At 44.0% G+C, this 14,833-nt stretch overlaps 1 protein-coding gene across 5 annotated transcripts in view; it reads left to right on the top strand.

Annotated features, from left to right (window-relative positions):
- Positions 1-217: 217 nt before the first annotated feature.
- u2af1 (U2 small nuclear RNA auxiliary factor 1) overlaps positions 218-14,833 on the top strand; it is a 90,336-nt gene continuing 75,720 nt past the window's right edge. For 4 of the 5 annotated variants that reach the window (XM_073044740.1, XM_073044738.1, XM_073044742.1 and 1 more), the window contains exon 1: positions 218-348. In XM_073044740.1, coding sequence (XP_072900841.1) covers positions 305-348 — 44 coding nt within the window. In that variant the 5' untranslated portion in view covers positions 218-304. The remainder of the gene's footprint in view (positions 349-14,833) is intronic. The other variant, XM_073044743.1, reaches the window with a different exon arrangement.

Here is a 14,833-nt window from a genome sequence, read left to right as displayed (position 1 = left end):
GGTCTGGAAGACCAAGAAAACTTTTCGGGAGAACTGCTCCTAGTCAAATCATAACCCCCATTTGACTGAAAAAACCGGGAAAGGTCGGTGAGCTCCAAAGCCGAACCCCACCGCGCCATCGCAGGAATCCGACGCCCAACCAATCAACGCCAGAGAAGAACCAGGGTTGGCTGCTATAGGTTGTTCAGGGGCACGTGATCTGTTCCCGCCGGGCAGTCGCAGACACGTGATGCACATCGGCGCGCGCTCTGGGCCGGTACGTCACGTGAGCTGAGGAGGGTGACGTAGGCGAGCGGCGCTGAAGATGGCGGAGTACCTGGCGTCGATATTCGGTACCGAGAAGGACAAGTGAGTGAAGGGGAACGATTCGCTCGGGTCTTCGGTAACTCGTTGCCTCGTCGCCAGGGAGCTCGGGATCCTTATCTGGGGCTGGTACCGTAGCTGCGTCTCAGCGCTTGGCTACCGTGTGGCGGACTAGGCCGTGCGCCTCGCCCTCGGCGGCGAGGCCCCATGGCCACGGGGCGGGGGTTGGGGGGGGGGGGAAAGAGAGGAGAGCGAGTGGTTATAGCCGGGGGCCGTGGGGATTTTGGTAGGTGGGCAGCTGGGCCGCGCATTCCCACACGCGCTTCTCCCATTGCTCCGTCCGGAGCCAACATGGACCTGTGCTTTCATGGAGTTCCATGAGGGCTTTTCTCGTGGTTCTGATCAGGAAAATCAGTGTTAGAAACGTTTACTCGTTTTTTTTTTCAAATATGTGGTGTCTGGGAGCTACTTACACCCCAACACCCCTACTGGGCATTAGGGGCCAACAGCAGTTCGCAGAGTCCTCTGGCCTGGGTCAGTCTTTCAAGTTATCCCAGGTTGAGCCCATCTCCGAAGATGAGGTTTTTGGAGGTTCTGTTGACGTTTCTGGAGCTTTGGGTTTTTACGAGGTGGGGTTGCTTGATCCAAGCCCAACCTTTCTCCTTTTGCAGCCGGGTTTGGGACCGTCATGGGAGTTAGAAAGTTGAAAATGTTCTAAAATACATTTTAAACTGTGGTGGAGAAACATCTACAAAGTTCAAGTTGTAATTACTTGGATAGCATGGATTGATTAAATAAAGGCACCATGGAGTTGCTGGAGGGAAAACGTAGATATTTTTAAGTAGTGGATGTTGAATGAGAGATGCAGGTGATATTGATGAAGTGCACATAATAGATTTGTTACTATGTTAGAATAAATGGATCCATAAGCAGCTTCAATAGAGCAATGGACTAAATATCGTAAGTGATAGGAGTAAAAGAATTTTCAGATGGGAGCAAAGTGTGCAGTGGAGTTTCCCAGTGACCTGTATAGATAGATATTGATCCCAAAGGAAATTACAGTGTCACAGTACCGTTACAAGTGTACAGGTATACAAACATTATAAGATAAATAATAAAAAATAAGTCACCTCAAGCGGCCTAACAGGAGGCCCATCATTTCCTTGGCTATAGGTTGACTCATAATAGAGGTTAGTGGCCAAAGTTAAGAATGACCTCATAATGGGCTTTTAAGAGCAGCACAGTTGTATGAGAGCTCTGTATATTCAAATAGTAAATGTTTCCATATTCAAGAAGGGCAGTTTGTATAAGTCAGAAAAGGGGCCAGTAAGTCTTACATCATTGATTTTTAATGTACATTTATTATCAATATATGTCATAATATACAACTCTGAGATTAATTTTCTTGTGGGCATACTCAGTAAATCCAAGAACCATAATAGAATCAGTGAAAGATCACATCCAACAGTGTGGACAAGCAATGAATGTGCAGAACAATGAATTGTGCAAATACAATAGAAAAAACAATAATAAAGAGAAAAGGAATAAATATGAGATCATAGATGAAGAATCCATGAAAGTGAGTGCAGAGGTTGTGGGAACAGTTCAGTGATGGGGCAAGTGAAGTTGACCCACTGGTTCAAGAACCTGATGGTTGAGGGGTAATAACTTACTGATCCTGATGGTTTTGAGTTCTGAGGCCCCGGTACTTTCTTCCTGATGGCAGCAATGAAAAGAGAGGCTGACCTGGGTGGTAGGTGGTCCTTGGTGGTGGTTGCAGCTTTCCTGTGATACTGCTTTGTGGGGAGGGTTTTACCTGTGATAGACAGGGCCGTATCCATTGCTTTTTGTAGGATGTTCCATTCAAGGGCATTGGTGTTTCCATACCAGGCTCTGTCAATATATTCATCACCACGATTACATAGAAGTTTGTCGACGTTTCAGATCTCATGCCAATTAGACAATAGACAATAGGTGCAGAGGTAGACCGTTTGGCCCTTCGAGCCTGCACCGCCATTCTGAGATCATGGCTGATCATCTACTATCAATACCCGGTTCCGGCCTTGTCCCCATATCCCTTGATTCCCCTATCCATAAGATACCTATCTAGCTCCTTCTTGAAAGCATCCAGAGAATTGGCCTCCACTGCCTTCCGAGGCAGTGCATTCCAGACCTCTACAACTCTCTGGGAGAAGAAGTTTTTCCTTAACTCTGTCCTAAATGACCTACCCTTTATTCTCAAACTATGCCCTCTGGTACTGGACTCTCCCAGCATCTGGAACATATTTCCTGCCTCTATCTTGTCCAATCCTTTAATAATCTTATATGTTGCAATCAGATCCCCTCTCAATCTCCTCAATTCCAGCGTGTACAAGCCCAGTCTCTCTAACCTCTCTGCGTAAGACAGTCCTGACATCCCAGGAATTAACCTTGTGAATCTACGCTGCACTTCCTCTATAGCCAGGATGTCCTTCCTTAACCCTGGAGACCAAAACTGTACACAATACTCCAGCTGTGGTCTCACCAGGGCCCTGTACAAATGCAAAAGAATTTCCTTGCTCTTGTACTCAATTCCCTTTGTAATAAAGGCCAACATTTCATTAGCCTTCTTCACTGCCTGCTACACTTGCTCGTTCACCTTCAGTGACTGATGAACAAGGACTCCTAGATCTCTTTGTATTTCTCCCTTACCTAACTCTACACCGTTCAGATAATAATCTGCCTTCCTGTTCTTACTCCCAAAGTGGTTAACCTCACACTTATTCACATTAAACATCATCTGCCAAGTATCTGCCCACTCACTCAGCCTATCCAAGTTACCCTGAATTCTCCTAACATCCTCATCACATGTCACACTACCACCTAGCATAGTATCATCAGCAAACTTGCTGATGTTATTCTCAATGCCTTCATCTAATTCTTCGTAAACTTTTAAGTAGAGGCCCTCAGTGCTTTCTTCATAATTGCACTTCTGTCCTCTCCCCATAATTTTAGATGCCCCAACTAATTGAAACCTGTCAACCTCAGCTTTAAATATACTCAATGACTTGGCCTTCACAGCTCTCCGTGGAAATAAACTCCACAGATTCACAGCCCTAAAAAAATCTCTGTTCTAAATGCATGTTCCTCTATTCTGAGGCTGTGCCCTCTGGTCCTAGACTCCCCCACTATGGGAGATATCTTCACTACGCCTACTTTAGGAGAGAGAGTGGATGTTGTTTACTTGGATTTTCAGAAGGCATTTGATAAGGTGCCACACATGAGGCTGCTTAACAAGATAAACTCCTGTGGTATTACAAGAAAGATGCTAGCATGGATAGCAGGATGGCAGCAAGTGGGAATAAAGGGGGCCTTTTTTGGTTGGCTGACAGTGACCAGTGGTGTTACTCAGGGTTGGGAGCACTGCTTTTAGATAGATAGATACTTTATTCATCCCCATGGGGAAATTCAACTTTTTTTCCAATGTCCCATACACTTGTTGTAGCAAAACTAATTACATACAATACTTAACTCAGTAAAAAATATGATATGCATCTAAATCACTATCTCAAAAAGCATTAATAATAGCTTTTAAAAAGTTCTTAAGTCCTGGCGGTTGAATTGTAAAGCCTAATGGCATTGGGGAGTATTGACCTCTTCATCCTGTCTGAGGAGCATTGCATCGATAGTAACCTGTCGCTGAAACTGCTTCTCTGTCTCTGGATGGTGCTATGTAGAGGATGTTCAGAGTTTTCCATAATTGACCGTAGCCTACTCAGCGCCCTTCGCTCAGCTACCGATGTTAAACTCTCCAGTACTTTGCCCACGACAGAGCCCGCCTTCCTTACCAGCTTATTAAGACGTGAGGCGTCCCTCTTCTTAATGCTTCCTCCCCAACACGCCACCACAAAGAAGAGGGCGCTCTCCACAACTGACCTATAGAACATCTTCAGCATCTCACTACAGACATTGAATGACGCCAACCTTCTAAGGAAGTACAGTCGACTCTGTGCCTTCCTGCACAAGGCATCTGTGTTGGCAGTCCAGTCTAGCTTCTTGTCTAACTGTACTCCCAGATACTTGTAGGTCTTAACCTGCTCCACACATTCTCCATTAATGATCACTGGCTCCATATGAGGCCTAGATCTCCTAAAGTCCACCACCATCTCCTTGGTCTTGGTGATATTGAGACGCAGGTAGTTTGAGTTGCACCATATCACAAAGTCCTGTATCAGTTTCCTGCACTCCTCCTCCTGTCCATTCCTGACACACCCCACTATGGCCGTGGGTCATAAATTACACTATTTGTCAATGATTTGGATAATGAAATTGATGGCTTTGTGGCGAAGTTTGCGGATGATGCAAAGATAGGTGGAGGGGTAGGTAGTGCTGATGAAGCAATCCAGTTGAAGCAGGGCTTTTGGAAATTGGAAGAATTTGCAAAAAAGTGGCAGATGGGAAATGGTAGATGGGATACAGTATTGGGAAATGTATGATAATGCATTTTGGTAAAAGGAACAATAGTGCAGACTATTATCTAAATGGAGAGAAGGTTCAAACATCAGAGGTGGAGAGGGACTTAGAAGTCCTTGTGCATGAGTCCCAGAAGGTTAATTTACAGGTTGAGCCTGTGGTAAAGAAGGTAAATGCAATGTTGCCATTTCTTTCAAGGGGAATAGACTATGAAAGCCAGGAGATAATGCTGAGGATTTATAAAACTGTAGTCAGGCTGCACCTGGAGTACTGTTGTCAGTTTTGGGCCTGTACTCACTGGAATTTAGAAGACTGCGGGAGGGGGGGGCGTGGAATCTCATTGAAGTCTACCGAATGTTAAAGCTGTTGGGGAGAATTTAAACTAATATGACTGCATGGTGGGAACTGGAGTGAAGGGACTCAGGATGGGGCCGAAGGTAAAAAAGCAAAGATTACATACAGTCAGGCTGTCAGGAAGGGCAGGCAGATTATAGGATTATAGCCAGCAGGGTGAGTATCAGTGCATTAGGGATGTAGAATCAAAAAGGGTGGCAATACCGTACTTGAAATGTTATATCCTAATGCACGAAGTAAAAGAAATTAGGTGGACGATCTTATTGCGCTATTACTGATTGTCAGGTATGATATTGTAGATAGGAGCTTAATGTCCAAAGTTGCAAGTCGTATGAGAGGGAAGGGAGGCAGCGTGGGGGGGGGGGGGGGGGGGAGGTATGGCTCTGGTGGTAAAGAATGGTATCAAATCAGTGGAAAGATGTAACTTAGGATTGGAAGATGTTGAATCCTTGTGGGTTGAGTTAAGAAACTGCAAGGGTAAAAGGACCTCAATGGCAGTTATATACAGGCCTCCCAAAAGTAGCTGGGATGTGGACCACAGATTACAACAGGAAATAGAAAAGGTGTATCAAAAAGGAAATGTTAAGGTTGTCATGGGAGATATCAGCATGCAGGTCAATTGGGAAAATCAGATTGATATTGGAGCTCAAGAGTGAGTTTGTTGAATGGCTCTGAGATGGCTTTCCAGAGCAGTTTGTTGTTGAATCTACTTGGGGATCAGCTATACTGGATTGAGTGTTATGTAATGAACCAGAGGTGATTAGGAAGCTTAAGGTAGAAGAATCCTTAGGAACCTGTGATCACAATATGATTCAGTTCCACTTAAATTTGATAGGGAGAAAGCAAAGTCTGATGTATCAGTATTTCATTGGAGTAAGGGAAATTACAGTGGTGTTAGAGAGGAGTTGGCCAGAGTAAGTTGGAAGGAACTGCTGACAGGGATGACAGCAGAGCAGCAATGATGTGAATTCTGGGGGGAAACGAGGAAAGTTCAGGATAGATGTATTCCAAAAAAAGTACTCAAATGGCAAAATAGTACAACTGTGGCTGGCAAGGGAAGTCAAAAGCTAATGTAAAAGCAAAGCAGAGGGCACACAACAAAGCAAAAATTAGTGGGAAGACAGGATTGTGAAGCTTTTAAAAACCTACAGAGAGCAGCTAGAAGAATCATTAGGAGGGAACCGATGAGATATGAAAGCAAGATAGCAAGCAATATCGAAGTGGATAATAAAAGCTTTTTCAAGTATGTTTTTAAAAAAATCACAGATAAGAGTGGATATAGGACTGCTAGAAAATGAGGCTGGAGAAATAATGGGAGCCAAGGAGATGGCAGATGAACTAAATGAGTATTTTGCATTAGCCTTCACTGTGGAAGATACTGACGGTGTGCCTAATGTTGAAGGGCGCAAAGAAAGGGAAATGAGTGCAGTTACTATAACAAGGGGGAAGGTGCACGAAAAGCTGAAAGACCTAAGGCTATATAAGTTACCTGGACCAGATGAACTGCACCCGAGGATTCTGAAAGAGGAGGCGATAGTGATTGTTGGAGGCATTAGAAATCATCTTTCAAATATCATAGGACTCTGGCATGGTGCCGGAGTACTGGAAAGTTGCAAATGTCACTCCAAACTTTAAACGTAGAACATAGAATGGTACAGCACATTACAGGCCCTTTGGCCCACAATGTTGTGCCGACCCTCAAACCCTGTCTCCCATATAACCCCCCCACCTTAAATTCCTCCATATACCTGTTTAAAAAAAGAGGAAGGCAGCAGAAAGGAAATTATAGACCAGTTAGCCTGACCTCAGTGGTTGGGAAGATGTTAGAGTCAATTGTTGAGGACGAGGTGCTGGAATACTTGGTGACACAGGACACGATAAGACAAAGTCAGCATGGTTTCCTGAAGGGAAAATCCTGCCTGACGAACCTGTTGGAATTCTTTGAAGAGGTTACAACTAGGATAGATAAAGGGGATGCAGTGAATGTATATTTGGATTTTCAGAAGACCTTTGACTAGGTGCTAATATGTGCTGCTTACCGAGAGCCCATGGTATTACAAGAAATTTACTGGTATGGTTAGAGCATTGGCTGATTGGTAGATGCAGCGAGTGGTAATAAAAGGATCCTTGTCTGGTTGGCTGCCAGTGATTAGTGGTGTTCCGCAAGGGTCGGTGTTGGGACTGCTTCTTTTTTTGCTCTATATCAGTGATTTAGATGATGGAATGGATGACTTTGTTGCCAAGTTTGCAGATGATACGAAGATTGGTGGAGAAGCAGGTAGTGTTGAGGAAACGGGTAGGATGCAGAACAACTTAGATTAGGACAATGCGCGAGAGAGTGGCAAATGAAATACAATGTTGGAAAATGCATTGTCATATACTTTGGTAGAAGAAATAAATCTGCAGACTACTTTCTGATGCTGAGGCTTTATAAGGCACTGGTGAGGCCCCACCTTGAGTATTGTGAACAGTTTTGGGCTCCTCATCTAAAAAACAACATGCTGGCATTGGAGAGGGTGCGGGTAGGTTCACAAGGATGAATCTGGAAATGCAAGGGTTATCATATGAGGAATGTTTGATAGCCCTGGGTCTGTACCTGCTGGAATTTGGAAGGATGTGGGGGAGGGGGAATCTCATTGAAACCTTTAGAATATTGAAAGGCCTAGACTAGTGGTCACCAACCTTTTTAAGCCCAAGATCCCCTTCCTCTGCCTGAGTAAAAGGCAAGATCGACCCCACATCAATTAGTTACACGCATGCACACCAGGGCAGAAAAGACCGGAAGTAAAACCCTGCAGCCCGGAAGTAGAAATAATATATAAACACCGGGGTACCCACCTTTTTTTTGCACTGCGGACCGGTTTAATATTGATAATATTCTTGCAGACCGGCCGACGGGGCGGGGAGGATTTGTTAAACACGACCGGAATACAGCGATACTCGAAGCAGGTTCCTTATGTCCAGTCTATTCTAGTTTTCGCGGCTCTCGGCTTCTGTCCCGCTTGCTCATGTTTTTTCCGCTGAGAAAACTCAGCGGGTTCGTCTTTAGGTGTTGGGTGCTTGGACTCGGTACTGAAGCAGTTTTGAGACATTGCCTCATTTGACAGCGCCTGGGCCTGAACTCAGCCTCCCGCCCGCCCACTGCCAGACGCCTTGGCCAGGTGCGGCTGGTCGTGGGTGGGGTGAGAAGACAAGTTCAGGGCCAGACGTCCCCGTACCGGGGCCGCGGCAGTCACAGTCCGGAGAGCGCGGCCGACCGAGCGGGGAGTGCGACAGAGCGCCCGCCCCCCTTGTCGGATCTATCGGCCGACAAATGTTTGTTTCAGTAGATCGCAGCGCGGTAGCTGCTCTGATACTTACGAAACACTGAGTCCGAATTAGGTCGTCTGCGAATATTTTAGCACCAGGTTCCCCACGAACATTCGGTGTGCTAAACAGGTTCAGAGGCAACGCTCCAGGGTAGTAGCGACAGCACTTCCCACCGGCCGCCCGAGGCCAACCGGTGATCCCTGGCGCAAGGGTATCACGGCATTTAGTCGCCTGATGATTTTGCGTGGGTTCAAGTTCAACAGTGGGCTGACAGGGAATGAGGAAAAGTGCAGCTGACTCATATCGTTTCCTCGTGGCCCGTTGGTTGGGGACCACTGAATTACACTGTGTAGTGCGGGAGAGCTATACGCATGCGCACTGGACAGAAAGAACGGAACTAAAACCCCGCAACCCAGAAACAATCTCAACAGTATTTGTGTATTTATTTTTTATTTTTTGTTGGGATCAACTGGGAAAGTCTCAAAGATCGACGGGTTGACGACCACTAGCCTAGACAGAGTAGATGTGAAGTTGTCTTAGACAAGAGGGCACAGTCTCAGGATAGAGGGGCATCCATTTAAAACAAGTGCAAAGACACTTCTTTAGCCATAGAGTGGTGAATTTATCTACTTCCTCAGAACTACCTGGCACACCACCTATCTTTGTGACATCTGCAAACATTGCAACAAAGCCATCAATTCCAGCATCTGAATCATTTATGTATACTGTAAAAAGAGTTGGTCCCTACATGGATCTCTGTGGAGCATCACTAGTCACTAGCAGCCAGTCAGAAAAGGCCCCCTTTATTCCCATTCTTTGCCTTCTGCCAATCAGCTGCATCTTTCCTGTAATACCATGGGCTCGTATCTTGTTAAGCACCCTCACGTGTGGCACCATGTCAAAGGCCGCCTGAAAATCCAAGTACACAATCCTGCATAGCCTATTTTATCATGTGCCTCCAAATACCCTGAGACCTCATCTTTAGTAATCGAGTCCATCATCTTCCCAACCACTGAGGTCAGACTAACTGTCTGAAAGTTTCCTTCCCTCTACCTCTCTCCCTTCTCGAACAGTGGACCGACATTTGCAGTTTTGCAGTCTTCTGGAACCATTCCAGAGTCTCGTGATTCTTAAAAGATGATTAATGTTTCCACAGTCTCTTCAGCCACCTCTTTCAGAACTCTGGCTGCACACCATCTGGTCCGTGTAACTTATCTACCTTCAGACCTTTCGTTTCCCAAGCACCACCTCTCTAGTTATGGTAACTTCACACAATTCATGACTTCTGGCACCTTGAACTTCCTCTATACTGCTAGTGTCTTCCACAGTGAAGACTAATGCAAAATACTTATTCAGTTTGACCACTATTTTGTTGTTCCCCCATTATTACCTATCCAGTATCATTTTTCAGTGGTCCAGTATCCACTCTCGCTTCTTTTTTACACTTTATGTATTTGAAAAAAATTTTGGTGTCCTCTTTAATATTATTGGCTAGCTTTTGTATTCCACCTTTACCTTAATGACATTTTTTAGTTGCCTTCTGTTGGTGTTTAAATGCTTCCCAATTCTCTAACTTCTGCTAATCTTTGCTCTACTATATGCTAATCCTAAATTCTAGTCCTCTTGAAATGAATGCCAATATTGCATTTACTTTCCTTACCACCAACTGCACCTGCAAGTTAACTTTTATGGAACCCTGCATGAGGACTCCCACCTCTGCTTTTTGATTAAAAAAAACAGTCCACACCTTTATTCCTTCTACCAAAGTACATGACTGTACCCTTCCCTACTCTGTATTCCATCTGCTACTACTTTGTCTATTCTCTCAATCTGTCTTAAGTTCTTCTGCAGACCGACTGCTTCTTCAACACTACCTGCCCCTCCACCTGTTTTTGTATCGTCCGCATATTTGGACACAAAGTCATCAATTCCATTATCCAAATTGTTGACATATAATGTGAAAAGAAGTAGTCTGAATACCAAGCCATGCAGAACACCACAAGTCACTAGCAGCCACTTGGAAAAGGCCCCCTTTATTCCCAATGTTTGCCTCCTGACAGTTCGCCAATCTTCTATCCATGCTAGTATATTTCCTGTTATACTCTGGGCTCTTGTTCAGCAGCCTCAAGTGCGACACCTTGTCAAAGGCTTTCTGAAAATCCAAGTAAACAATATCCTCTGATTCTCCTTTGTCTTTCTCCTCAAAGAATTCCAACAGTTATGTCAGGCAAAATATCACCTGAAGGAAACCATGTTGACATTGGTCTATTTTTCATGTGCTTCCAAATAAACAGGAACCTTTAAAATTGGACTCCAACATCTTCCTAGCCAATGAAATCAGGTTAACTGGCTTGTAATTTCCTTTCTTCTGCCTTTCTCCCTTTTTGAAGAGTAGAGTGACATTTATCAACTTTATATTCCTCCGGACCACATCAAAATCAATGGATTCTTGAAAAATCATTACTAATAGAACATAGAAGTTTACAGCACATTACAGGCCCTTCAGCCCACAATGTTGTGCTGACCATGTAACCTACTCTAGAAACTGCCTAGAATTTCCCTAACACATAGCCCTCTATTTTTCTAAGCTCCGTGTTAACTTAGCAGCAGTTCAATGCAATACATAATATAGAAGAGAGAAACAAATAATAATAGATAAGTAAGTCAATTACAGTATATGTGTATTGAATAGATTAAAAATCATGCAAAAAAACAGAAATATTCTATATTTTAAAAAGTGAGGTAGTGTTCAAGGGTTCAATGTCCATTTAGGAATCGGATGGCAGAGGGGAAGAAGCTGTTCCTGAATCGCTGAGTGTGGGTCTTCAGGCTTCTGTACCTCCTACCTGATGATAACAGTGAAAAAAGGGCATGCCCTGGGTGCTGGAGGTCTTTAATAATGGACACTGCCTTTCTGAGACATCACTCCCAAAAGATGACCTTGGTACTTTGTAGGCTAGCACCCAAGATGGAGCTCACTAGATTTATAACCCTCTGCAGCTTCTTTTGGTCCCGTGCAGTAGACCCTTCCCGCCCCATACCAGACAGTGATGCAGCTTGTCAGAATGTTCTCCATGGTACTTCTATAGAAGTTTTTCAGTGTATTTGTTGTCATGCCAAATCTCTTCCAAACTCCTATTGAAGTATAGCCGCTATCTTGCCTTGTTTATAGCTGCGTTGATATGTTGGGACCAGATTAGATCCTCAGAGATCTTGACACCCAGGAACTTGGCGCTGCTCACTCTTTACACTTCTGATCCCTCTATGAGGATTGGTATGTGTTCCTTCGTCTTAGACTTCCTGAAGTTCACTATCAACTCTCTTGTCTTACTAACGTTGAGTGCCAGGTTTGATTCTGCAGCCCCACTCCACTAGTTGGCATATTTTGCTCCTGTACGCCCTCTTGTCACCACCTGAGGTTCTACCAACAATGGTTGTATTGTCAGCAAATTTATCGATGGTATTTGAGCTATGCCTAGCCACACAGTCATGTGTATATAGAGAGTAGAGCAGAGGGCTAAGCACATACCCCTGAGGTTCACCAGTGTTGATCGTCAGTGAAGAGGATATGTTATTACCAATTCGCACAGATTGTGGTCTTCCGGTTTGGAAGTCAAGGTACAAAGGCCCAGGTTCTGCAACTTCTTAATCAGGATTATGGGAATGATGGTATTAAATGCTGAGCTGTAGTCGATGAACAGCATCCTGACCTAGGTGTTTGTGTTGTCCATTTGGTCTAAAGCCATGTGGAGAGCCATTGAGATTGCATCTGCCGTTGACCTATTGTGGCGATAGGCAAATTGCAATGAGTCCAGGTCCTTGCTGAGGCAGGAGTTCAGTCTCGTCATGAACAACCTCTCAAAGCATTTCATAACTACCAGGTTATGGTCCTTAATACTGCTCACATTATTCTTAGGCACTGGTATAATTGTTTCCTTTTTGAAGCAAGTGGGAACCAGCCCGTAACAGAGGTTGAAAATGTCTTTAAATACTCTGCTAGTTGGTTGGCACAGGTTTTCAGAGCCAAACCAGGTACTCCATCTGGACCTTTCGCCTTGCGAGGGTTCACTCTCTTTGCCTAGCATCAGTCTTTGAGACAGAGATCACAGGGTCATCAGGTGCTGCAGGGATCTTCACAGCAGTAGTTGTGTTCTCCCTTTCAAAGCGTGTGTAGTTGAGTTCTTCTGGTATTGAAGCATCACTGCCATTCATGCTATTGGGTTTTGCTTTGTAGGAAGTAATGTCTTGCAAATCATCCCAATCCTGTAACTTCCCACTAATTTTTGCTATATTGTGTGCCTGCTCTTTTGCTTTTATGCTGTATTTTTAACTTGGCTTGTCAGCCACAGGTGCCTCATCCTCTGTTTAGAATATTATTTCTTTGCAGTGCCTTCTGAATTGTCCCCAGAAACTCTAGTCATTGTTTTTTTCACCCCTGCTAGTGTCCCCTTCCAATCAATTTTGGCCAGCTCTTCTCTCATGTCTCTGTAATTCCCTTTACTCCACAGTAATCTGACTTTATCTTCTTCCTTTCAAATTGCACGATGAATTCCATTATATTATGATCACTGCCTCTTAATGGTTTCTTTACTTTCTGCTCCCTAATCAAATGCTGTTCATTACACAGCACCCAATCCAGAGCAGCTGATTCCCCAGTAGGCTTAACCATGCTGCTCTAAAAAAGAAATCTTATAGGCATTCTTCAAATTCCCTCTATGGAGATCCTGCACGAACCTGATATTCCCAATCTACCTACAAATTGAAATCCCCTGTGTCTATTGTAACATTGCCTTTTTGACAATGCATTTTCTATCTCCCATTGTAATTTTTAGCCCTTATTCTGGCTACTGTTCTGAGGCCTGTATATAACTCCCATCAGTGTATTTATTTTTACCCTTTTTTTAAAACTTTACCCACAAATATTCTACATCTTCCAATCCTACGCCATCTCTTTCTAAGGATTTTATTTCATTTATTACCAAAGAGCCACACCACCCTCTCTGCCTACCTGCCTGTGCTTTCTATACAAGTGTACCCTTGGATATTAAACTCCCAACAATGAGTTTCTTTCAGCTACAACTCAGTGATACCCACATTGATGAACCCACCAATCTCTAATTGCACTACAAGATCATCTACATTATTCTGTGTACAGCAAGCATTCAAATATAACACTTCCAGCTGTGCATTCATCACCATTTTGATTTTGCCCCCACGTCACACTTCAGTTCACCCCTCTGACTGCAATTTTGCCTGTCATCTGCCTGTCCTTCCGTATAGTCCTTACTACACACTGCATCTAGTTGTATACCAACTTCATTTTCCTTAGCCTCATCATTGCAGTTCCAAATTGCCCTGGCAAACCAGGTGTACCTGCTGGATTGCTGCTGTCTTTTGTTACATGCACAAGTGGAATATATGTGAAAGTTGAGGATATGTTATGTAGATTGATGCTGTAGTTGGTAATGAGGCATCTCCAAGGCAGAATATAAATCAGCTGCTATGTCAGGTGGAGTTATTCCTGACATAGGAACATAGAAAATCTATGGCACATTACAGGCCAGAGTGCCGACCATGTAACCTACTCTAGAAACTTACTAGTATTTCCCTACTGCATAGCCCTCTATTTTTCTAAGCTCCATGTACTTATCTAAGAGTCTCTTAAAAGACCCTGTTGTATCCACCTCTAAAACCTTCACTGGCAGTGCATTCCTTGCACCCACCACTCTGTCTGTGGAAAAACTTATCTGTGACATCCCCCCTATACCTACTTCCAAGCACCTTAAAACTATGCCCTCTTGTGTTAGCCATTTCAGCCCTAGGGAAAAGCCTCTGGCTATCCACACAATCTATGCCTCTCATCATCTTATACACCTCTATCAGGTCAGCTCTTATCCTCTGTCGTTCCAAGGTGAAAAGGTCAAGTTCACTCAACCTATTCTCATTAGGCACACTCTCCAATCCAGGCAACATCCTTGTAAATCTCCTCTGCACTCTCTATAGTATCCACATCATTCCTGTAATGAGGTGACCAGAACCAAACATAGAACACCCAAGTGAGATCTAACTAGGATCTTATATAGCTTAACATTACCTCCCAGCTTTTGAACTCAATCTCACAGTTACTGAAGGCCAGCATACCATACGCCTTCTTAACAACACTGTGAACCTGTGCAGCAGCTTGAGTGTCCTATGGACATGGACCTCAAGATGTTGCTGGTGCTGGTCCTCTGCACTGCCAAGAGTCTTGCCATTAATATTATTGAATTGAATTGACTTTATTTCTTACATCCTTCAATACATGAGGAGTAAAAATCTTTGTTATGTCTATGTCTAAATGTGCAAACATAGTAATTTATAATAAATAGAACCGTCAATGTAATATAGAGTACACTCAAATCAACGCGAGTTAATC

Source organism: Hemitrygon akajei, chromosome 5 (assembly GCF_048418815.1).
Source record: "Hemitrygon akajei chromosome 5, sHemAka1.3, whole genome shotgun sequence".
Classification (NCBI taxonomy): Eukaryota; Metazoa; Chordata; class Chondrichthyes; order Myliobatiformes; family Dasyatidae; genus Hemitrygon; species Hemitrygon akajei.
This window is presented reverse-complemented; position numbering and strand designations above follow the sequence as displayed.